General features: G+C 43.0%; 3 protein-coding genes across 16 annotated transcripts in view; 1 reads left to right on the top strand and 2 right to left on the bottom strand.

Annotated features, from left to right (window-relative positions):
• Positions 1–15,619, bottom strand: part of MFSD11 (major facilitator superfamily domain containing 11) — a 28,341-nt gene extending 12,722 nt beyond the window's left edge. For 2 of the 3 annotated variants that reach the window (NM_001427883.1, NM_001075777.1), the window contains 9 exon segments: positions 15,279–15,619; positions 14,826–14,999; positions 14,269–14,324; positions 12,079–12,186; positions 11,433–11,512; positions 11,229–11,325; positions 7,784–7,842; positions 7,104–7,248; positions 3,333–3,373 (listed from right to left, as the gene is read on the bottom strand). In NM_001427883.1, the coding sequence (NP_001414812.1) occupies positions 3,333–3,373; positions 7,104–7,248; positions 7,784–7,842; positions 11,229–11,325; positions 11,433–11,512; positions 12,079–12,186; positions 14,269–14,324; positions 14,826–14,921 (682 nt within the window). In that variant the 5' untranslated portion in view covers positions 14,922–14,999; positions 15,279–15,619. 3 annotated transcript variants of the gene reach the window in all.
• Positions 15,620–15,921: 302 nt separating this feature from the next.
• Positions 15,922–19,137, top strand: SRSF2 (serine and arginine rich splicing factor 2). Of its 6 annotated transcripts, XR_238810.4 has the most exons (5): positions 15,922–16,498; positions 16,729–17,039; positions 17,315–17,418; positions 18,056–18,163; positions 18,680–19,137. XR_238810.4 is itself a non-coding variant. In NM_001434995.1 (3 exons), the coding sequence occupies exons 1-2, from the start codon at positions 16,137–16,139 to the stop codon at positions 17,030–17,032; spliced, it is 666 nt and encodes a 221-aa protein (NP_001421924.1). In that variant the 5' UTR covers positions 15,922–16,136; the 3' UTR covers positions 17,033–17,039; positions 18,056–19,137. The 6 variants fall into 6 exon arrangements, 2 of the variants coding, with proteins under 2 accessions (NP_001421924.1, XP_005221227.1); XR_238808.4 differs by having other exon boundaries at positions 18,056–19,137; NR_198882.1 differs by lacking the exon at positions 17,315–17,418.
• METTL23 (methyltransferase like 23) lies at positions 18,597–25,094 on the bottom strand. Of its 7 annotated transcripts, none has more exons than XM_005221125.5 (5): positions 24,816–24,915; positions 21,898–22,002; positions 20,061–20,298; positions 19,892–19,976; positions 18,597–19,741 (listed from the first exon to the last, which is right to left on the bottom strand). In XM_005221125.5, the coding sequence occupies exons 2-5, from the start codon at positions 21,979–21,981 to the stop codon at positions 19,567–19,569; spliced, it is 582 nt and encodes a 193-aa protein (XP_005221182.1). In that variant the 5' UTR covers positions 21,982–22,002; positions 24,816–24,915; the 3' UTR covers positions 18,597–19,566. The 7 variants fall into 7 exon arrangements, with proteins under 7 accessions (XP_005221182.1, XP_005221181.1, XP_059733667.1 ...); XM_005221124.5 differs by lacking the exon at positions 24,816–24,915 and adding an exon at positions 24,512–24,735; NM_001205508.1 differs by lacking the exon at positions 24,816–24,915 and adding an exon at positions 24,473–24,566 and having other exon boundaries at positions 19,222–19,741.
• Between the last annotated feature and the right edge of the window lie 36 nt (positions 25,095–25,130).

Raw genomic sequence — 25,130 nt, forward strand, 5'->3', positions numbered from 1 at the left:
AAAAGATAACTCTAGAAAGTGGAGAAATTGGAACCTTCGTCCATTGCCGGTGGGAATGTAAAATGGTACCGCCACTTTGGAAAACAACCTGGTAGCTCCTAAAAGATTTAACACAGAGACACCAGAGCCCAGCAAGCCCACTACCCTTGGGTATACAGCCAAGAAATCTGAAAACAGTGTCCACACAAAAACTGATGCTAAGAATCCAGTCACAGAAGCCAACTAGTCCTATGATTCCACTTACACAAAATGTCCAGTTATAGGCAAATCTGTAGACAGAAAGTAGATTACTGGATAACTAGGGCTGGGGTTGGGGTTGGGAGAGGAAATGGAAAGTGATTACTAATGGGAAGAAAATGGGAACTGACTGCTGATGGTCGCAGAGATTCTTTTGGGGGTGATCATTAGGTTCTAATTTTTTTTTTTTTTTTTAAATTTTGGCCACATGTGTACTGGATCCTAACCACTAGACCAGGTAACTACCTGAATAGGTTCTAAAATTGATTATGGTGATATCTGTACAACTCTCTGAATATACTAAAAACCACTGAATTATATAAGTGGGTGAACTGTATACTATGTGAATTACATCTCAATAAAGTTATTCTATTAAGGAAAATAACCATAATCTAACACCTTAATGAGTCTCCTCCCAGGCTTTATGCTTTTTAAAAAGAAATTTCACTATTTACACTGTTTTACAATTTATTTTCATATTAACAAAGCAAACATTTTCTAACATTTGTAGTAATCATTTTAATGGCTACACTAATCTATTGGATAGCTGCTTTGTACTTGAATATTTAAATTATTTTTATTTCTCACTAATATAAATAGTAACTAAATCTTGGGGAAAATTCTTACTTCCTGAGGATAATCCTATTAGTGGAATTGTTGGAGTAAAGGGATAAACATTTTTAAGGCTTTTGATTCTTACTAATAAATCTATCTTCAGAAAGTAATACAAGGACTATATTCTTAACAACGTGGTCTTATGTATTTAAGTACCTACAGCCTATATACTGAGAATTATTTATCTTTGGAAATTTAATAGAAAACTTATTAATTTGCATTTCTTATAGACTTAATAACTTTTCTTTGTTTATAACTTTTTTCTTATGCCTTTCTTCAGTTCAGTTGCTCAGTTGTGTCTGATTCTTTGCAACCCCATGGACTGCAGCACGCCAGGCTTCCCTGTCTACGTCACCAACTCCCAGAGCTTGCTTAAACTCAGGTCTATCAAGTCAGTGATGCCTTCCAACCATCTCACCCTCTGTCATCCCCTTCTTCTCCTGCCTTCAAGCTTTCCCAGCATCAGGGTCTTTTCCATTGAATCAGTTCTTAACATCATGTGGCCAAAGTATTAGAGTTTCAGGCGGATTCATTTTGATATATGGCAAAACTAATACAATTATGTAAAGTTTAAAAATAAAATAAAATTTAAAAAAAAAAAAAAAAACTAAAAAAAAATTAAAATAAAATAAAAAAACCAAAGTATTGGAGTTTCACCTTCAGCATCAGTCCTTCCAATGAATATTCAGGACTGATTTCCTTTGGACTGACTGGTTTGATCTCTGTGCAGTCCAAGGGACTCTCAAGAGTCTTCTCTCCAACACCACAGTTTTAACGCATGCCTTTCTTATTGGTTCATAACCCTTTATCATATACTTTAAATATTTTCCCCGCCATTTTAATTTCATTTGATTACTGTGAGAGATCAAAATTTTATATTTTAGGTAAAAAAGAGCATACTTTCCCCTTACTGTTTGACAGACCTGTGAAAGGCTTTCCTCTACCAAATTAATTTCTTACAGTTACTATTATGGTTTCATTTTTACATTTAATCTACATGGAATTTTAGTATAAGACGGGAAGTACGAGTTCACACTTCTCCCATGCAGTCGGCTGTCTGGCCTTGCTTTAAGGCTCTGTTACAGTATTCCATGCTCCTTTATGAACGCAGACCTGAGTCCAGACTTCAGTTCCAGTGCTGCCCGTATTCCAGTGTTTTCAAATGAATTCATAATAGGTTTTGATATTTACTAGGGAAAGTTCTTTTTGAGAATTTTGTTGGCTACTGACAGATGTTTATTCTTCCAGAGGAACGTTTTATCAGGACCAAAAAATAAATTTAAAAGTTCTCATTGAAATTTTCTAGAATTGCATTAAACATATACATTGAGCTGAGGAACGTAAGTGCCTTTAAATAAGCAGGAATCCTTTCTACTCAATACCTATTATAGCATCAACTGAAGGAATATCATGATTAAGTAATAAATGAAACACTGGCTCACAAGCAAATTAAAGCCTGGACACTCTTTTCCCTTTCTCTTTGCCTTTGGCTTCATTGCCACCTCCTAACTTCACATTGCTCCCCAATTGCCAGGAACCATTGCCCAAATTTAAATTTTCTTGCCCTGTGACACCTTATATGTCTTATCTTTATTAGCTGCTCCCTTCCTTCTCCCCATTCAAACCTAACAGCCCAATATCCTATTACTACCAAACCCTACACTAGGTAACCAACCAGCTCCGTGATAAAAAGCATGAGGCCCTCACTGTGTTAGTGTCTCATTTTACAGAGAAGTTGAGGCAAAGCTGATACAACTATCTAGAAAGTACATCCTGAATCTGGTTAATATTAAGAGACATCGAGGGCGGCGGGGGGGTTTCAGAGCACAGAGGCTGCATCAAGTCTTACTGAAGCTGGATGAACCAGCCCATAAGCCTGAAGGTCATCACCCTCCCTTTGCCTGACTTCATGTTCACCAAAGAAGCCAACATGTCTTTCTAGGCCTCTCATAACAAGAAGGAAATTCCTTGTTTGACCTTGAGTAAATAATTTTGCCAAAGCCTCAGTTTTCTTTTCTATAAAATGGAGATAGTGATACATATGTATTATATGATACTCACAGATTTGTCGTGAGAACAAAATAAAACACATCGAGAGGTTTAGCCAGGAAGAGCCCTCAACAGATGAGGATAATTGGTTTTACATGATACTGGGTTACCCGAGCCTCTGCTCTATTCTAAGGAGTGACAAGCAATGCTTGAAGAAATGGTCTGTGTCCTCAATTCCTCCTATAAACTCCTAAACCTCTGCCTCCTCCTCCTCAGACCTCCCTCACACATGCACTCAGGTAGGGCACTGAATTATTCTCCATCCCTCACAGGCCTCATGTTAGAGATACTTATTGAGAAGACAAGCAGATTTCAGAGCAGTATACCTAGAAATGTGAAAATACTGGGGTATTGTCAATGCAAAGCTACCAGAGAAAGGGGGAAAGTTATTCCTGAACAGTTCCTGCACTTCAGATACAGAAAATACTTACTAAATGCATCTACTGCCTTTGTCATGTTGCTCTGGGGAGACCTGAAAAGATAAAAAGAAAAAAGTTTTCCCCAGAAAACTGAAAAAGAGAACAAACCAAAAAATGATCATATTTTCATTTAAGTCTGTAAAAGCTCTGTGCTCTATGTGGTCTGGTAAACACTTCAGTGGCCTCAATGCTCCCTGCTCCAAGGTGTCCTTGCTTCAGAGACTGTGGGTAAAGTGCTACTTGGGTGGCCCTTTATTAACCACAGAACATGATTCTCTCACATTAAATTTATGACACAGAGTCATGCATGTATTTTTCAGAAATGGTACTTCTCTGCACGCTCTACAGCCTGTCAAGAAAATCCCATGCACTGCAATGAAAAGCCCTAGCCACAACCAGAGAAAGCCCACAAGCTGTACAAACACCCAACCCAGACAAAAAAAGGAAAAAAAGTTTAAAAGCAAAGAAAGAAATGATACTTCAGGCAGGACAAAAGTCTCCTCTACCTTGCTGTTTCTAAACTGTAAAAGCAAATCGTGAGGGCTCAATTCTCCACCATTCCAACTACGTAAAAAATTACTGTGGTCCTTCAGTGTTAAAAGCAACACCGTCACCGGCTACACGGGTTTGGGCGCAGTATCACCGACTGGTTAAAAACGCGGGCTTCGAGGCGGAGTCCTGCTTTGCCACTTATTAGTTGTGTGGTTTTAGACAAGTGGCTTCATTTCTCTTTTACTTTTTCATTTATAAAACAGGGCCACTATCACTTACCTGTGAGAAGGAAACGAGATACAGTAACTTAAGGGTAAGTGTTTGCAGGTCATGGTAAGAGAGTCTGTAAGAAATTACACTTCTTATCCTATCAGCCAAGTCTACTCCTAGATCTTGAAAAGATACCGTTTACAAACAAACCGAAAGAAAAAATCTAAAGGAGAGCAGGTGACTTAAATTACTGACACAAAAAAGGTAATATGTTTTAACCAATAGGAAAACATTTTCCCCCACCATAAAAACTCAAGCCTGAGGGAGGCTCAAGAGGGAGGGGACATGTGTATACCTATGGCTGATTCATGCTGATGTATGACAGAAACCAAAACAACGCTGTAAAACAACTATCCTTCAATTAAAAATAAATTAAAAAAACAAAAAACAAAAAAACCCACACCTCATGCCATCCCTGGAAGTGAATACTCTGTAGACTCTATTTAATGATGCTACCCTCACCTGGTACTTGGATAAGATCGGGTGGTGGTGTTTTAGCCGCTTAGTCGTGTCCAGCTCTTTGTGACCCCACGGACTGTAGCCTGCCAGGCTCCTTTGTGATTTCCCAGGCAAGAATACTGGAGCAGGTTGCCATTGCCTTCTCCAGGGGATCTTCCCAACCCAGGGATTGAACCTGCGCCTCCTGCTTGGCAGGTGGATTCATTACCACAGAGCCACCAGGGTGGATATACTATTTCACACTCCAGGCCCCAAATAAGTAGGAACTGATGTGTAGGCTATAGACTATTGAAATATAATCAACTCAGCTAGTACTCTGCTGTAAATCATTCAGAGTGGACTCCACTTTATGGTACCTTTAAAGTCAGACCCCACACATGTCCTCAGTGCCTTCTGATCACACCAAGAACAAAATCCAAACTCCTGCCATATCCTGATGCAGTCATCTCTCTGTCCGATGCAGATGCTCCTACTTGCACTGTGCACATCCCGCGGGCCCTCCGGTAGCCATCACACTCCCTTCCACACCTGGCCTTTGTTGCAACAGACATCAGCTGATCTTCACGCCTTCTCACCACCCAGCTCTCCACCACCTCCCCCTCTCTCACTGGCTGGTAGAACTCACTCTGCTGTGTTCTTAAAATGCATGGTGACTACCAGCCCATCTACAACTAAATTTCATAAGAAGAGGGACTTCTCTGTCTTGCTCATTACTTCTTTCCTACCTTTTGGAAGATGGCTAGTGCATGCATGGTGCTCTTTATAGAATAAAGACATAGAAGTTTCAAGATTGGGAAGACAATTCAGGGAGAGAAAGATCAACAAGGTGGAGCAGAACCACTCAGCACTGCACCTTATGACAGGTACATGATCCCTTGTCTAGCAATGAAGTTCCATGAACACAGGGATGGACTGTATTTGTCTTCACAGCCCCTAACATTTGCTGAATGAATGTTGAATTTTTGTTAAGTTTGTGTCATTCATCTTTGGAGACCACTTCTCCAATATCCATTGGTTTATGCTTTTAAAAATATGTGATATATATACATATGTATATTCATATAAACACCTCTCTTTTGCCTGGAACAGTGCAAATTCTGAATGCTTAATGATCCTGTGACTGGAGAATTTTATGCCCTTTTGGGGGTTTAAAAAGGCAGCACAGAAAGTTCAATGCAAAATTTTTAACAACAGATAAAATTCTGTAAGGCAAGCTTCACAATTTATCAATTCACATAGCACAAGAGTGGTAAAGACTTCTTATTCCCCTTTCTTCAAATCTAGATGACGACCTGCAGAGAAATCACCTGCAAGGTTTTAGACAGTTTCACTTACAACTTAAACAGGCCCCTGCTTTCAGTGGCAGGACCTGGGAAAGGGGCAGAAGGCGCCATGTCTGGCCTTGAAGATGGCAACCATTAGCCGCTGAAGCAGCCCAAGAACCAGGCCGAGAGGATGGATGAGGAAGATAAGACATTCAACCAAAAACGGAAAGAAGAGGTCTCGGGGAATGGCCCCCTGGCCACAAGTGGAATTAAGAAATCTATTAAAAAGCAAAGCTGTTCCTTGTGCCTGAGGAAATAAAGGCCCTTAATTCCATTCCTGTCTAAACATCTGGATTTCCAGCTATAACATCTGTTGCCACCTATAGCTAGAATGAAGTATTGTTTTAGAGCCTGCTATACATTTAAAAATAAACTTTTGTAAAAAAAAGAAAAAGTAATAATAAATGGGACTTCCCTGGTGGTCCAGTGGCCAAGACTCCATGCCCCCAGTGCAAAGGGCCTGGGTTCAATCCCTGGTCAGGAAACTAGATCCCACATGCCACAACTAAAGAACCTAAAAAATCTTGCATGCCACAACTAAAAATCCCTGCATGCTGCAACTAAAAATCCTGCATGCCGCAGCTAAGATTTCACATACTGCAACTAAGACCCAGCACAGCCAAATACATAAGAAATATGCTCAAGGTTATTCACAACTTTTAGAAAAACAGGACTAGGAACTTATTTCCCTGCAGGATTATGTCAGTGGAAACTACCATCACAGGTTAGTGCAAAATCCAGAGCGTGGGTGTAACCACGGCTAATCTATGACGACTGTTGGTGGCCTTGCCACTCACTTGTACCACATGACCAGAAAATTTTAAGCCTGGATCCAAGAAAGTGACTGAGGACTATTTTCTATTTAACTTTATGAGCCTATATCCTCAAACATTAAAACACAGAAGATGTCTGCTGAACCGAAGGAGGAAATTGAGGCCCAGAGAAAGTCAGGGGAACATTGCTACTGTCCAGGGTCATACAGGAAGTGACCTGGGATGAGACTAAAATCCCTCCACAAACCTTTTAGCTACCTCCCCCACCTCTGTCTATCTTCCTTTCCCTTCTTCCTCTCTGACAGCTCCTCTTTATCTTCTTTCTCTGCTTATTTGCTTTAAAACTTTCCCCTCATGTCTGTCCAATACTGGATATCAGTTAGGCCTATAACAGGTTTGTAATTTCTAGACTGTATCTATTCAAAATATAGCTTAAAATAAAAGGAATGTTTCCAATTTCTTACTCGTTGATGTCCAAGTCCTGGTCATCAGAAGATTCATCTTCTCCCAGGACATTTTCAGAATCTGGTTTCCGAATGAGAAAGAAAAGTACTGTTCCCACAAGGCTGATCACCGTTAGGGCGATAAACACTGTTCTTCGGTCACTCTCTAGGGAGAAAAACGAAGATGAAAGTAGATAGCACTAGCCACACAAACAATTCCAGAGTCAGTATCATGTTCAGTATTTTGTTTATAACTATTTACATACTTTATCACTAATTTTATTTTACTGCATCAGTAAAAACCTAGGACAAAGAGATAAATAGGATACATCCACCTCTGTCTTTCAGTTAGAGAAATACTAATAAGCCAAAAGAAAAACAGCATAAGAACTTAATCATATTCTTTTAATCAGAGTATAGACAAAACAAGTGAATTAAAAATTCTTTTGACAACTGATTAGTCTACCCACACATGCACAACCTTCTCCCACACTTTGAGATCCTACTTGAAGCGCAGTCATAAGCTGTAAATCCTAGTATAATAATATAATCCAAGGGAAGATATTAAAAGCAAAAATCTGAGAGGACTTAAGAGTACCAACGTTCACTAGAACAATCTGAACCAAGCATACTGGGAATTTTCATGGAACTGCTATTTCGCTTTGAACGTATCTGAATAAAGCACAGTGAATAAAACAAACCTGATATCTGAGTTTTCCCTTGCCAAGCAAAATATATGTAGAGATTTCCAAAGAACAAGCTGGGGGAAGAAAAGGAGGGAGAGGATGTTGGGAAGTTATTTTCATATTTATGGGCTTTAAAATAATTTTTCCATTCCTTGTTAAAAAAAAAAAAAGAGAGAGAGGCCTACATAACGAAGTTATCTACCTGCCCTAAGTCATTTACAAGTATCGACTTCACCCTCTTTCTGAAAAACTCAACTGACCGAGGGAACTCAGTCTCCTTCCACGTGACAGCAACCTGATTCAGAACCAGCTTCCAAAGACCTGACTCACTTTGAAACATGTGATGTATTGGAGTCTGAAAATGACACCCAGAAAACAAGTTTACTCTACCTCTAAAATTCTGTATTTTAAAGAACTGGTGAAAAGATCAATGATTTAGTTATCTGCATCTAATCAAATACTTTATTTAGCACTTTCCTAGGGAAAAAAATCAGAGTGGTAAAGAATCTACCTGCCAATGGAGGAGACGCAGATTCTATCCCTGGGTCGGGAAGATCCCCTGGAAAAGGAAATGGCAACCCACTCCTTTGTTGTATTCTTACCTGGGAAATCCCATGGACAGATGAGACTGGCAGGGCTACATTCCTTGGGGTCACAAGAGTCAGACAGGACTGAGTGACTAAACAGCAACAGGGAAGAAATCATTCACTTACACTCCAGTTTCTTAACATACAACCCTTAAAACGATATTCGTATTTGTTAAGCCTTCAGTTCAGTTTAGTCGCTCAGTTGTGTCCAGCTCTTTGCAACTCCATGGACTGCAGCATGCCAAGCTTCCCTGTCCATCACCAACTCCTGGAGTTTACTCAAACTTCTGTCCATAGAGTTAGTGATACCTTTCAACCATCTCATCCTCTGTTGTTCCCTTCTCCTCCTGCCTTCGATCTTTCCCAGTGAGTCAGTTCTTTGCATCAGGTGACCAAAGTATTGGAGTTTCAGCTTCAGCATCAGTCCTTCCAATGAATATTCAGGACTGATTTTCTTTAGGATGGACTGGTAGGCTCTCCTTGCAGTCCAAGGGGCTCTCAAGAGTCTTCTCCACAGTTCAAAAGTATCAATTCTTTGAACTTCTACACCGTTCAAAAGCATCAATTCTTCAGCGCTCAGCTTTCTTTATGGTCTAACTTGACATTCATGCATGACTACTAGAAAAACCATAGCTTTGACTAGACGGACCTTCATTGGCAAAGTAATGTCTCTGCTTTTTAATATGCTGTCTAGATTGGTCACAGCTTTTCCTCCAAGGAGCAAGCATCTTTTCATTTCATGGCTTCAGTCACCATCTGCAGTGATTTTGGAGACCAAAAAATAAAGTTTCTGATTCCACTGTTTCCCCATCTATTTGCCATGAAGTGATGGAACTGAATGCCATGATCTTAGTTTTCTGAATGTTGAGTTTTAAGCCAACTTTTTCACTTTGCTCTTTCACTTTCATCAAGAGGCTCTTCAGTTCTTCTTCGCTTTCTGCAATAAAGGTGGTGTCATCTACATATCTGAGGTTACTGATATTTCTCCCAGCAATCTTGATTCCAGCTTGTGCTTCATCCAGTCCAGGATTTCTCTGCATATAAGTTAAATAAGCAGGGTGACAGTATGCAGCCTTGACGTACTCCTTTCCTGATTTGGAACCAGTCTGTTGTTCCATGTCCAGTTCTAACTGTTGCTTCTTGACCTGCATACAGATTTCTCAAGAGGCAGGTCAGGTGGTCTAGTATTTCCATCTCATTAAGAATTTTCCAGTTTGTTGTGATCCACACAAAAGCTTTGGCATAGTCAAAAAAGCAGTAGTAGATGTTTTTCTGGAACTCTCTTGCTTTTTTGATGATCCAACAGATGCTGGCAATTTGATCTCTGGTTTCTCTGCCTTTTCTAAATCCAGCTTGAACATCTGGGAGTTCATGGTTCATGTACTGTTGAAGCCTGGCTTGGAGAATTTTGAGCATTACTTTGCTAGTGTGTGAGATGGGTGCTGGTAATGCTTCCTAAAGCCCACCTGACTTTATATTCCATGATGTCTGGCTCTAGGTGAATGATCACACCATTGTCATTATCTGGGTCATGAAGATCTTTTTTGTATTGTTCTTCTGTATATTCTTGCCACCTCTTCTTAATATCTTCTGCTTCTGTTAGGTCCATACCATTTCTGTCCTTTATTGTGCCCATCTCTGCAAAGATATGTTCCCTTGGTACCTCTAATTTTCTAGTCGTTCCCATTCCATTGTTTTCCTCTATTTCTTTGCACTGATCACTGAGGAAGGCTTTCTTATCTCTCCTTGATATTCTTTGGAACTTGCATTCAAATGGCCGTATCTTTCCTTTTCTCCTTTGCCTTTAGCTTCCCTTCCTTTCTCAGCTATTTTGCCTCTTTGCATTTCTTTTTTTGGTTAAGCCTTACCAAAGCCAAAATTTTAGGCATTTAGGATATGAGGGTAAATCCTCAGGACAGATTCCATGATAGCATGTATGCCTGTTGTTGCTTTTTACTGTGGAAATATATAACATGCTGTATCCTTCAGTGTCCATAGAGTTAGTCTCTGTTTGAAAATTTAATTGTTAACAGTTGTCAAGTAGCATAACTGGGTGGGAAGGACATGGCCTTTGGAATCCACATGATTGGATAAGTTACTTAACTTTTAGTTAAGCTTTTGTTATCTAATCTGTAGAATGGAGATAATGCCTTCTTATCACAGGAGATTGTAACTATTATTGAGATTAAAGAGCCCAGTAGTATGTACGGTGAAGAAGATCGCTCAGTCGTGTCCAACTCTTTGCGACCCCATGGACTGTAGCCTACCAGGCTCCTTGTCCATGGGATTTTCCAGGCAATATTACTAGAGTGGATTGCCATTTCCTTCTCCAGGGAACTTCCCAACCCAGGGATTGAACCCAGGTCTCCCACATTGTAGACAGACGCTTAACCGTCTGAGCCACCAGGGAAGTCCAGAAGTATATAAGGTATGTACAAAGTATGCATGCCTGCAAGTCACTTCAGTCCTATCTGACTCTTTGTGACCCTGTGGACTGTGGCCTGTCAGGTTCCCCTGTCCACTGGTATTCTCCAGGCAAGAATACTGGAGTGGGCGTCATACACTTGTTCCACAGGATTGAACCCAATCTGCATTGGCAGGCGGTTTCTTTACCACTGAGCCACCTAAAGTATAGCAGATGCTATATACATTATGGTTAATATTATTTTCCATTTGCTAATCATAAATTTCAATGAGGTAGATCCATGAATCTTTAAGTAATCCCATAAAATTTTAAATCTCTATGACATGTACCTAGGAACTTAACTCATGTAAAAAGAAGATCTGAGTTCTCAACACAATCGGGATCTAAAAAAATGGTCTGGCCAAAGAAAAAAAAATTATAGGAAAGATGGAGCCATAAAAATTATTACCTAAATTGTAAGAGTGCCCAGAAAATTCCACTGTTTCTCCCAATAGTGTGCTCATCTGAATTTATCGTCAGGCAGTTTCCTTGTGCTGTCCAAAGTACTAAAATTCAAATCAAAAGTTTATCAAGGGAATGAAAGCATTTGCTTTATATATTAAACATATAAACAATACTCTTAGACTCAGAAAATAGAAATCAAAATGCTTACCAGCAGCAGCAATTCCAATGAAAACAGAGGCTGTGTAGAAGGACCACGGGAAAGGCTGGATAAAAACGGCAATGTACATGCTAAAATATAACAGGTCAACGTATTACAGTCAAACAATACCTGAAACAGAATGTCAATTATGCCTTCTAGGAATCAATTCTGAGGGATCTCTTCTTTCAAAATTCAAGCTGTAAAGGGCTTCTCCAGTGTTGGAAAAAAGAGGACAAGTGTCATTTCTTAACTTACTATTTCAAATTTGTGAACTCAGGCATTGAATAAAGGTTTGCAACTGGCCTTCGCCAAAAAGCTCAGCACACAGTGGGACTACAGTTCTGTAGCCCAGAAGAAATTTAATTCCCATTAATCTACTTGACACAAAATAAGATTATTACCTGAGTTCTTTTCAAGCCTATAGAAAGAGACTTTTGTATATTATATATATTAGTCAAAAAAGAAAAGCAAATATACACAAATCCCATCACTTTAAAACAACAGTACCGCTAAGCATCAAGTAGAGAGCCAAACCTCTAAAACACTACCTATAATCTATTCCAACCAAGTCAGCAAGTTCAAAGCACAAGTTTACTATGTGCTTGAAAGAAGCTGAAGGCATTCTAATTAAATGAAAGAAAATGGGATTACTTACCTGTAAAATAAACCACTAGCAAACATAGAGAGTTGAGGTCCTACAATGGCAACCACTGATGGTGTAATCAAATTTGAAGCAGAGAACACTCCATAAATAATTGCCATGCTGCACACGTAACACACAAAAGGGAAAAAAACAAAACTCTTGAAACACTGTCTCAAAGCTCAATTTTTTTCAAACCTAATTAGAGTCTACAGTTTGTTTGTTTTTTGTTTTTGCAATAACCACTCAGTCTTTAGTCAGAATTTATAACTACATCCTTACATTAAATGTCACATTAAAGTTTTCACTTGTTTAAAATACTGAAGTCCTGTCAAATGAAAATAATTAGTCTGCCTTGGACAATATGGTTTTTAATATACCAGTGAATTATTATAGCAGCTAACACACCCCATGAAGAACATATTATTTTTTATGGAAAAGAGAAGTGAAATACAGAGGGGTCAAGTAACTTGTCAAAACTGCAGCTGGACAGCTAGTCAATGGCGGAACCAGAATCTCATCCCTGGGAATCTGATTCCAGAGGCCCTCATCAACCAGTCTGCCCTACAGATTTAGCTGACAACTCCTGGCAGTGGCATGAAATCTCACTGCTATAAATAATCATGTAGCTATAACTTGGTTAAACCAGAATTCATTTAACTCAACGTAATGGCTCACTCTTGAGAGTCCCTTGGACGGTAAGCGGATCCAACCAGTCCATCCTAAAGGAGATCAGTCCTGAGTGTTCATTGGTAGGACTGATGTTGAAGCTGAAACTCCAATATGTTGGCCACCTGATGTGAAGACCTGACTCATTTGAAAAGACCCTGATGCTGGGAAAGATTGAGGGCAGAAGAAGGGGATGACAGAGGATGAGATGGTTGGATGGCATCACCGACTCAATGCACATGGGTTTGGGTGGACTCTGAGAGGTGGTGATGGACAGGGAGGCCTGGCGTGCTACGCTTCAGTTCAGTCACTCAGTCATGTCCGACTCTCTGCAACCCCATGAGTCCCACCACACCAGGCCTCTCTGTTCATCACCAACTCCCGGAGTTCACTCAAACTCATGTCCATCAAGTTGGTAATGTCATCCAGCCATCTCATCCTCTGTCGTCCCCTTCTCCTCCTGCCCCCAATCCCTCCCAGCATCAGAGTCTTTTCCAATGAGTCAACTCTTCGCGTGAGGTGGCCAAAGTACTGGAGTTTCAGCTTTAGCATCATTCCTTCCAATGAAATCCCAGGGCTGATCTCCTTTAGAATGCACTGGTTGGATCTCCTTGCAGTCCAAGGGACTCTCAAGAGTCTTCTCCGACACCACAGTTCAAAAGCATCAATTCTTTGGTGCTCAGCTTTCTTCACAGTCCAACTCTCACATCTACACATGACCACTGGAAAAATCATAGCCTTGACTAGACGGACCTTTGTTGGTAAAGTAATGTCTCTGCTTTTGAATATGCTATCTAGGTTGGTCATAACTTTTCTTCCAAGGAGTAAGCGTCTTTAGTCACTTAAAAAATGGACCTTAACATTCTTATACTCTCAAGTATTATACATAAGATCAGGTTTAGGTTAGATAACAAAGAACCAAATAAGAAGAGTTGGGGAGGGTGGGAGGAGGAGCTGACCACAATCTAACATTTAACCATAGAGAAATTAAGAAATCTGTTTGTGTTTATACTGAGTTACAGTCCCAACTTCAATCACAATGTACTAGTGACCTATGAAGAGCCTTTCACTTCATTTTCTCCACCTGTAAAATTGCTACTAAACACCTTAACTGAAATCTAAAAGCTCCTGATGACAGTATATTAATAATTATGAAATTAGAAAAACAGGAAGACCAACAAATATTTCAAGAGTCTTATAAAACATCCTATTTAGGATTGGGAAGATGTAATTATGACAATACCTGAGTGCTTATTAAATGCCAGCCACTCTGCTAAGTGCTTTACACACATTAACCTGAGCAAGGAAGCTGATCACATAGAAGCAATTTCCTAAAATACCACAGCAATTAAGTTTTGAACCTCATTGTCTAATTCTACTTGAAAACTAAACTCATCATCTTTACCACATTATGTTCCCCTAAACAGTCTAGATACAGAGAAGAAAAAACAATCCAATCACAGTATCTTATGTTGTCCATGACTTTTAAGCAACTTGTAGGATATACAAAGTAGAACCAATCATACAGTACAATACCTGGTATATCCACTGCCGTGAAAATCTGTACTATTTAGGCTCCTGATGACAGTTTGCTGTGTGGAAAATAAAACTAATCAATGAAAACGTTTTGTAATCTCCCTCCCCCTCAGAAAATCTGTCTCCAAGTAGTGAGAATAAAGTAAAAATTCAAGATGCTGGATACTTAATACAGAAATCCCAACAGGAGAGAAGGGAAAGGACTACAGAACGGAAGGCAAACCAATGGCAGGCAGGTCAGGTGGGGAGGGCTGAAGATCATCTATAACTAGGCTTTACGTTTATTCCCTAAACTGTCCAAGTACTAATATAGTCCTTAATACAGATAACAAATAAATAGGTCAACATATAAACTCCAAATCAGATCAGAGAAATAAATGACCCCACTAAGAGATGTCTGACACATGAAATCAAATCTTATCATGGAAAACGAGGAAGTGTTAGGTGACAAAATAAAAGGTGCAACTTAAGTGTACTATTAGACATAACATGCTCATTTTTGGAATGCATTATGACAAGCACTGCAAAGGAGGGAGAGAGAACAAAGTCCAACTCACCGCTACATTTCCACAAGTTTGAAAGGCGGTGAAGATAAACATAAAGGCAATTCCTAAAATAATGATGTTGAAAAGCTTTTTAGATTCCGGGGACATTTTGGTTCAACTCTGCTGGAGGTCAGCAGTAGCCCAGGGCAGTCACTCAGCTCTCCTCCAGGCGAACCCACTGCAATCCTGGGAGAAGAAATGAGATGGTGAGAGGAGGCAGATCCAGGAGCAGGGCAGCCAAGCTGTCAACTTCCAGGTCTTGGAGTAGAATCCGGGGCTTAGGGTGAAGTTCTCCCCACAGGCTTAGCTAGGACCTTCCTAGCACACGATTCGAGTAGGGAAGGACCCAACACCCTGAGAAGAGCAAAGAACGTTGCTGCTCCAAGTTGAGGAGCCAAGAGAGAATCAGGAGTCAAGGGCGAGATGCAGCAGCCGGTACGGCCCCGCCGCCTTGCCCTGACTCACCTCAGGTCAGGCGACCCAGTCACCTGACCGCAGCCGAGACGCCGGCCGCTGGGCTCGCTGGGAATTGTAGTCCAGGGAGGCCGGGGAAGCGCAAGTTCGCGGCTAGGGCTCCCGCATCCGCTCGGAGGGAGCAGGGAGGACCTCGAAGGCTCCGGAAAGGCGGGGGCTAAAAAGTGGAACCCAGCGAAGGAGTCAGGAATTGAGGAAGGAAGCCTGTAGGCCGCGAAGCCGGTCTGAGGAGACAGAAACACAGAGGGGCAAGGTGAAGGAATACCCCTTGAACAGAGAAGGCGGAGGTTCCAGCAGAAAAGCTGCGAGATTAGAAAGTGGCACGAAAAGAAGGCGGAGCCCAGCAGGGGAGCCCCTCCCTTTCCTCCTGTCACAACGGGCCTCGAAGCCGGAAGGAGCGTTTCGCGGGCTTTCCAACTGTCGGCCAATCCCGCTCCCCCTCCCAGCAGCAGTGACTCCGCGCTTTTCGACCCGCCCGCCTACTCTGCGCAAGCGCGCCGGACAGGGGCGGGGCGCGCGGCAGGGACGTTGAGAGGCGGGGTGAGATGAGCCAATCAGAAGATTCATTTCCGGGTGGCGCGGGCGCCATTTTGTGAGGAGGGATATAAACGGGCGCTGCAGCCACCGCCGGCCCAGTTGCTTCTCTGGTGGAGTCGGTTGGGCCCTTCTCTTGTGGACTTTTCCAGTTCGGCCTTTCGAAACGTCTGCACGCGGAAACCAACCGCCAGGAAAGAGGCGCGGCGTCGAGCCGAGCTAACCTGAGGAAACCGCTGCCGCTGCAGCCGAGCGCGTGGGCCCGCCGGGGCATTAGTTCGTCTGCGCGCAGCCCCGGCCCGACTTTCCAGAGCCATGAGTTACGGTCGCCCGCCTCCCGATGTGGAGGGCATGACCTCTCTCAAGGTGGATAACCTAACCTACCGCACCTCACCCGACACCCTGAGGCGCGTGTTCGAGAAGTACGGGCGCGTCGGCGATGTGTACATCCCGCGGGACCGCTACACCAAGGAGTCCCGCGGCTTCGCCTTCGTCCGCTTCCACGACAAGCGCGACGCCGAGGACGCCATGGATGCCATGGACGGAGCCGTACTGGACGGCCGCGAGCTGCGGGTGCAGATGGCGCGCTACGGCCGCCCCCCGGATTCGCACCATAGCCGCCGGGGCCCCCCGCCCCGCAGGTACGGGGGCGGCGGCTACGGACGTCGGAGCCGCAGGTAAGCAGGCGGGAGTCGCGGCCGGGGCTCCGGGAGGGCCTGGCTGCATCACAAAGGCCTACGGGGACACGTGGTGGCGGTCGGGCCGAGTCGGCGGGGCGCGGGAGGGCGGGGACCCGGCCTCGCGACCAGGGAAATGGCGTCTGGCGGCGAGATAATGGCGGCCTGGGCGGGCGGGAGCACGCGGGCGGGGCCGCCGAACCCTGACGCGCCGCTGTCCCTGTCCGCAGCCCTAGGCGGCGTCGCCGCAGCAGATCCCGGAGTCGGAGCCGGTCCAGGTCCCGGAGTCGATCTCGCTACAGCCGCTCCAAGTCCCGGTCCCGCACTCGCTCAAGATCGCGATCCACCTCCAAGTCCAGATCGGCGCGAAGATCCAAGTCCAAGTCCTCGTCGGTCTCCAGATCTCGCTCGCGGTCCAGATCCAGGTCTAGGTCCAGGAGTCCTCCACCCGTGTCCAAGAGGGAATCCAAGTCCAGGTCGCGATCCAAGAGTCCTCCCAAGTCTCCGGAAGAGGAAGGAGCGGTGTCCTCTTAAGCAAATGGTAAGGTTCGCGCGACTCCGAGACTTCACGGCCCGAATTCAGAAATGGGGTTTGGAATAGTTGTTTTGTTCCGTATTAACATAAAAATGGCTCCTGATGTTAGGAGTACTGCTCTGAGCTAACTCAGCTTTGGGAGTTATACTGAAGAGGGGTCTGCAGAAAGGATGTGTATAAAGCTTAGATAATGGCTGTTTCATGAACTGTTTTGAGACCTATTAATGAAAATGACTATTTCTTGCTGTTTTTATCCAACGTCTGCATTTTCCCCTTTAAAGCTGCGGTCTCCTGTTTGATAAAAGAATATTGGCCAGTATTGCAGATTTTAACTGATTTGGCTGATCCTCCAGGGACCAGTTTCTGTGGGCGTGTATTGGAGCAGGTTTGTCTTTAAATGTTAAAGATGCACTATCCTCTTAGAGAAAACAATCAGTTCAACTATTGTTGTACTGACTGGGACTTCATATTCTAATGGATGTGGCAAACGAATTGCGAAAAAGAAGCAATGAACTTTTGGAATCAAAAGTTTACAGGTATTGATTGCACTGGGTGGGGAAAGGATAGTGTGTCTTTAACTCTCAAATTGTTTGGTCCTATTTTTTAAAAGGAAAGGGCCCTAAGTAGCTCAGATGTTAAAGCATTCTAAAATGCCAATGGTTTCATTTGAAAACTAAAAACTTAAAATATACTGACTAATTGTTTTGTTTGGATACAGCCCAACCCTCCCCCCCCTCCTTTTTTTTTTTTTTTTTTTTTCTTCTTTTTTCCCCCCTTACCATTTTTCACCTTGGTCATTTGGCCAAGAATACATAAGCTAAACACACGTTTTTAGTGCTGATGGTAACCTTTGTGAAATTTTCCTAATTGGGCCTTTAAAAAATGGATAATGGCTGGTTGGAACCTTTCTGTAACCTACTGGTTTCACCAGATCCTTAGTAAGTACTGAAATTGAAACCATGTGCACTTTTGGTGATTTTGTTAATAGAAGGTAAACTGAGCTTGTTTCTTTTCAAACCTAGATGTGTCGACAAGCAACATAAAGGAGGACTTGGGGGAAAGGACCACTTACTCGGTAGTACTCAGTCCATCAGAAGAGTCCTTGGAACAAGCAACTGGCTATTGAAAAGGTTATTTTGTAACATTTTGTCTAACTTTTTACTTGTTTTAAGCTTTGCCTCAGGTGGCAAACTCATTTTATGTGCCATTTTTTTGCTGTTATTCAAATTTCTTGTAATTTAGTAAGGTGAACGACTTCAGATTTCATTATTGACTTGGATATTTGAGGTAAATTTTCCTTTTTGTTTATATAGTGCTGACTTTTTTTGTTTGGAATTAAACAGATTGGTAACCTAATTTGTGGCCTCCTGACTTTTAAGGAAACGTGTGCAGCCATTACGCACAGTCTAAAGCTGTCAAGAGATTGACTCAACATTGCCTTCCTACCTTAAAATTAAAAACCTACAAAAGTTGGTGTAAATTTATTTGTATATGTTATTTACCTTCAGGTCTAAATGGTAAACAGAACCCAAATTTGTATAAAGACTTTTCAGGTGAAAAGACTTGATTTTTATTTTTTTTTTTTGGGAAGGATTGTTTACCAAACACAATTCTAATCTCTTCTCTTATGTATTTTTGTGCACTAGGCGCAGTTGTGTAGCAGTTGAGTAATGCTGGTTAGCTGTTAAGGTGGCGTGTTGCAGTGCAGAGTGCTTGGCTGTTTCCTGTTTTCTCCTGATTGCTCCTGTGTAAAGATGCCTTGTCGTGCAGAAACAAATGGCTGTCCAGTTTATTAAAATGCCTGACAACTGCACTTCCAGTCACCCGGGCCTTGCATATAAATAATGGAGCATACAGTGAGCACATCTAGCGATGATAAATACACCTTTTTTTTTTTCTTCCTCTTCCCCCCCAAAATGGTAAATCTGATCATCTTCATGTACGAACTTAAAATATGGAAAATGTTAAGGAAGCAAACAAATGGTTTGTAATTTTGTAAGTACTTATAACATGGTGTATCTTTTTGCTCATGAATATTCTGTACTATAGCCATTGTTTCTGTAGTTTAATTAAAACGTTTTCTTGGTGTTAGCTTTTCTCAGAATATGTGTTGGTCTTTTTTCCCTTCTCATTTATTTGAAAGACCTGTGCAATTATCTTGTGAATGTTACTGACTGTATAGAATGAAAGTGAATGTTTGGTAGTTGATTTTTTTTACCCCCTAAGTTAAAAAGTGGAAATGACAGTTCAGCACCCACTCTCCTCAATGCTCTAAGGTAGCACTTTGTTAAAAGTTGAATAACCCCCTTCTTATAATCTAATTTATGCCCTATTTTAATAATTTAGGAACAGTCCAGGTCCTTTTTCTTATAGTTTTAATTTTTGTCTTAACGGTTATGTGACCCGTCACAGTCTAAAGCCAGCAGATCTGACCATTTTCAAACCCACTGTACTCAAGAAGCTGAAGTGGTCTGAGTCACACAGTTAGCTTGCCAGGTTGCTAAGCAGTATTGACATTGTCCCAAAACAGTTTTTAGGTGTAATTCAGATTGTCCTTTGCAAAGGAGATGACCAGCATTTCAACAGTATGTCTTCCTGGAAGGGCAGATTCTGCTATATCTTCTTTGTCTGCACCAAAAGATTCCAGAGGAATGTGGACACATTTCATGTCCCACTTGTAGAGCAAAGCTTCAAGTGACCAGTCAGCACTGAAAAAAATAAATTACTTTTAAAAAACCAAGCTTTTCTTGTTTTACTTTAGATATGTTCTCATTTTATCCTTAAGTTAGACACTGAATGAGTAGTAACGCTTGCATTAACTTTAATAAAACTGGGAGTAAACCAGGATTCAGGCTTACCTTCTTACCTGGTAAGTAGACCACAATTTGACTTTGGGGTTCTTCTGCATCAAAAAGTAAACTGTAGTTAGAATGTCCTCAAAGTCTGGGAAGAAAAGACTTCTTAATAGACTTTTAATTCCATTGTATCTGTGGTTAAATTGACTACCGAGAAGAAAAAAAGGTTTACCTTCTGGTTCAAAGAATACATCAGATGCAAGAATAATGTCTTGTGGTGGTAGAGCCAGAAGATCCCGAGATACATGACCCCAGGTGAGTCCTACAACATGGACCTGAGGCAGATTATTCATTTGGCAGCTTTCCCGACAGATTGCTAGGCAGTGAGGCAACTCTGAACTGTCTGACAGTGTAACTTCAGCACCACATTTTGCAGCCACAATTCCTGGAAGGCTCACTCCAGCACCAATCTAGTAACAAGTTTAAAGGTTTTGCTTAGAACTGCAACAAGTTGTGGATCTTGGCAAATGATTTCTCATTTCATGCATTGGCCTTTAAGTACAGGGTCAATGTGTAAATTTGAATTTTCCATGTCTATAAAACTCCATTCAACACTGCTTTACTCCCTTTAAACTTGACAGTTCTAACTGGGTCAAAGGAGTTGGTCTATTTCAGCATTTTAAAGGGCCCTCAACTGCAACTACAGGTTTGAATTGGGAGGGTGTATAACCAACCAGTCCATTCTGAAGGAGATCAGCCCTGGCATTTCTTGGGAAGGAATGATCCTAAAGCTGAAACTCCAGTACTTTGGCCACCTCATGTGAAGAGTTGACTCATTGGAAAAGACTGATGCTGGGAGGGATTGGGTGCAGGAGGAGAAGGGGACGACAGAGGATGAGATGCCTGGATGGCATCACCGACTTGATGGACATGAGTCTGAGTAAACTCCGGGAGCTGGTGATGGACAGGGAGGCCTGGCGTGCTGCGATTCATGGGGTCCCAAAGAGTCGGACACGACTGAGCGACTGATCCGGATAACTAGGACTCTGCAATCCAGTTTCTTGAGTCCTGGGGTGTGGGAACAACCACCTGTTGTATGTGGATTTTGAGTCTTGTGGAGGGTGGGTGCTCCAATCACTGAGCTGTTTGAGGATCAACCACTTCCAAGTGGGAGCATATCTTGAGCAGTTCCATTGTTCAGGATGTCCAGGGCATTATAGCACTATAGTGACCTTCAGTCACTTGGTTCTCATGATCTATAAGGAGCTCCTAATAATGACGACACCAGGTCTCTAGAAGCTCAGTGGGTGACTTGAATGTACAACCAGCCATTAAATTACTACCAATTTTAAATAACTTACATGGCTAAAGTCTGACAGGTCTACAGCATGACTTGGGATTTTTCTAGTTGGGTCTTTAGAACAGCAAAGAACTTAAACATACTTTGCATAATACCAAGAAATCCTTACATAAAATTACTATTGCTATGGATTGAAACATGCTTCCTGTTCAAGGATCAACACTCAGATTCCCGACCTTTTTTGAGTAGCTAAAAACCATCACTACTTTGAGCCTGAATTATGCACCAAATGCCTTCATTTCATTTACATGCTTTTGCAAAAGTTAAGAGGTGTCCTTAAGCTGCTGGTTTGTCTTCAGCCTTTGGGTTTAAGCATAGTACCGTTTCTGCAAACGACTTGTTTACTTCTGTAAGCCTTCAGCAGTCTTAAGCCAGGTGGAGTAGTGAGAAAGCACTGGATACATTTTAAAACTAATCTCAAGATTTCCAAAGATGAAAGCCATTTTTCGAGAAAGGCTGCAGTGGTATAGTAGAGCCTGGATGACCCTGTTGGGACACCCTAGAAAGATGGCCTCAAAGACTGCTTCCACGCCAAGGTTCCTTAAGATTAGTCAATGGGTTTCACTTACACTTTAAAGTGTTTTTAACTCACCTGCCATGGAGACTGGCCACATCATCCCTGACTTAAAAATAGATATCTAACGAAACCCAATAACCAGCATACAGACTTATAATCTAGGATTTTTGCAAACCTCAAGGGCACTTTTACCTCTAAGACAGCCTTGCCTGGCAGAGATCCTCTGTGAAACCACAAGTACTGGGCCAGGACCACAGCACAGGGCCAAACATACATTCCATATTGAAGATGCAGGACCTGAAAAGAAATTTTTTGTATGCCATAAATAACATGCTGGAACTCAGAATATTTATACAGCAATTACTGAGTGCCTGGCACTGGCATCCATTACAAAAATGACAATTCCTTGTTCTCTAGTTTACATTCTATGGGTGGGTAAGTGAAGTGAAAGTTGCTCAGTCATGTCCGACTCTGCAACCCCTGGACTATAGTCCATGGAACTGTCCAGGCCAGAATACTGGAGTAGGTAGCCTTTCCCTTCTCCAGGGGATCTTCCCAACACAGGCCTCCCACATTGCAGGCAGATTCTTTACCAGCTGAGCCACAAGGGAAGCCCGAGAATATTGGAGAGGGTAGCCTATCCTTTCTCCAGTGGATCTTCCCGACCCAAGAATTGGACCAGGGTCTCCTGCATTGCAGGTGGATTCTTTTACCAACTGAGCCATCAGAGAAGCCCCTTGGGTGGGGGAGAGGGAATATAAAACTATAATACAATGTGATAAGCACTTTTTTTTCCTTTTTGTGATAAGCATTCTTCATAATTCACTTACTCAACTAGAATTTATCCAGGGCCTGAGTGGCTTGTGGCTTAGTGGCTATTTTAGGCTGAGGATGTAACTCATGGAATATGTGTATATATATGTGTGTGTGTGTGTGTGTGTATCTTACTGTGGAGAGACAACAAGCAAGTATTTTCAGTAATGCTACCAGCACAGTGTAACAGGGTGATGTGAGAGTAATGGGGGTGGGCAGTGACCACAAGGTGGTTGCACAAGATAGGGAGAGGATGATTCAGGCAAAGGCCAAGGCCTCCCCGGGGCCCTCTCCCTGGCAGTGTGGGCCTGAGGGCTGGAGGCAGGGTTGCATAGTACAAGCATAGGTCAGAGGGAAAGCAAAGACCAGACTTGTGGTGCCTGGTAGGCCACAGGAAGTTTAGCTTTTTATTTAAGTGCAGTGAGAAGATACTGGAGGGTTTTAAGCTAGGCATAACCTGGTAATGGGCTCCCCTGGTGGCTCAGATGGTAAAGAAGCCACCTGCAATGCAGAAGGCCAGGCTTTGATCCCTGGGTTGGGAAGATCCCCTGGAGAAGGAAATGGTTACCCACTCCAGTACTCTTGCTGGGAAATGGCCTGGACAGAGGAAGCTGGCGGGCTACAGCCCATGGGGTCACAGAGACAAAACTGAGCGACAGCACAGGCAGGAACGTGCTAACGCTGAGGAGGAACAGGGTGATTCTAGGATGACATCTCAGATGATGTCTGAGTAGAGCTGAGTCCTGGAGTTAGGAAGGCAGGCAACTTGTAAAGCCTTTGCGGAGGCACTGAATCATGAGCATGGTATTTAGGTAGGCAAGGCAACATAGCTCACAACTCTGATATAAGCCTGCCTGAGTTCAAACTTGAGAAATGTAATTTATCAATACTAGCTGTGTAACCTCACTCAAGTTACTCAACCTGTGCTTCCGTTTCCTCAACTCCAAAGCACTATCTTCATAGAATGTCAGGAAAATTCAATGAAAACTAGTTAGTACAAAGTATACAAAGCTAGTGACTGTTTAACTGCAAAACTGCAAGTCTGTTTCGTAATGGGTGCCCCTCCCAGGGTGATAGGCTGAAAAGGTAAAGATACCAAAGGTGAAGGAACTGAAGGTCTGAACATAATCATTCAACAAAAATCTGAGTGCTCAGGCTGCACTCGCCCACTGAAATGGCCCACTCTTGTCTGTGAGTGTTTCTAAATAAATACAATAAAACATAAAATAAAACAAAAATGCCTGCCCTGGTGGATTTTACCCAGGAGTACAATGAAGGAGTTCTGATCTGAAGTGTAAGTTATCCAGATTTAGGTAATTAAAAGAAAAAAGACATATCTTCAACAATACCCCAATTACAACATTTTTTTATAGTAAAGGTGTATCTTTTCACAAGGTGTATCTTCATCCACTTCCTCAATCTGGGAAGAAATCCAAAGGGGAATTTTAACACGAAGGCTTTTAGAGACTGCCAGAGATGGATTCCACTCCAGCCTTCAACCCTTAACCTGTTTCTCATATTCAAAACCGTTGCTGCCAATGTCTACCCCACCAGCTGCTGTTAAAATCAAATGAAACGCTGCAACGTGAAAACGCTTTGAAAAACCGGACGTATAATTGCTATTGAGAATTTGGGGGCAGGCATGAGCTGAAAGGAAGCAAGACCAGGCCCCAGAAACTTTATTTGATTAATGAGAGTTGGAATCCCCTGTCCCAGATAAATCTCAGTTAACACGCCCTTCAACAAGATTAAAAAAATTAGGTGTGAAGAATGTCACTTTCCCAGCAAGAAGTATTAGGTACGGAGAGGTTCCCCTTCTCGACATTTAATCTGCCAAAAGGCTTCATAGCAAACCGTTTGGCTCTGCGGGTTCACCCGAAGGCTGAATGAAAAAGCCCCTGACCCCCTCTCCTATACTCCTCCCTACAGCCCCAGGCCGGCTGAGAAACACTACCGCGCTAAGGCGATTCCCGGTGGGTGCCTTGGCACGCACCTGCGGGACGCACACTTCCAGTACGGCCCCCTCATCTCCCAGACCCGGCCCCTCCGAGAACCGAAAGCGCTGGGCCCGGACCACTTGCCCTCGGAGGCCACCCTCGTCCGAAGAGGAGTCGGTGGCCTCCGTGCGGGCCGGGAGCAGGGGAGGGCGCCGGGCCGCCAGGCTGCCAAGCTGCACGCGCGAGGGCCCCCGGGTCTGCTCGGGCCGTCTCCCCGGCGCACTTCAGGTCGCTACTACCCGACAGCAAGCGGGGGAAGCACCCCTCGAGCGACGAAATGACCACGCGGCGAGAACAGACCCCAACACCAGGCAAACGAGACACACAGAACAGGTACAGCGGGCGGGTAGCCGGCCGGAAGAGAGCCAAAAGAGACACCCTTCGCTGCCGGAAGTGACGAACAGGAAGCGGACGCGGGAGAGGCGGGGCCGCAACGAAGAGGTAGCTCGACTGGGCTGACCTTCCCAACATGGCGGATATCCGGTCTGTGTGAGGGCTGGGCCTGGAGACGCAGAGGCCAATGGCTTATCGCGAGAGGCCGGAGGTGGGGGAAGACGGCAGCCACTCGTCCAACCGGAGGCTCGGAAGGTGGTTAGGGAGTGAATCTTCTGGAAG

This window comes from Bos taurus, chromosome 19 (genome assembly GCF_002263795.3).
Source record: "Bos taurus isolate L1 Dominette 01449 registration number 42190680 breed Hereford chromosome 19, ARS-UCD2.0, whole genome shotgun sequence".
Classification (NCBI taxonomy): domain Eukaryota; kingdom Metazoa; phylum Chordata; class Mammalia; order Artiodactyla; family Bovidae; genus Bos; species Bos taurus.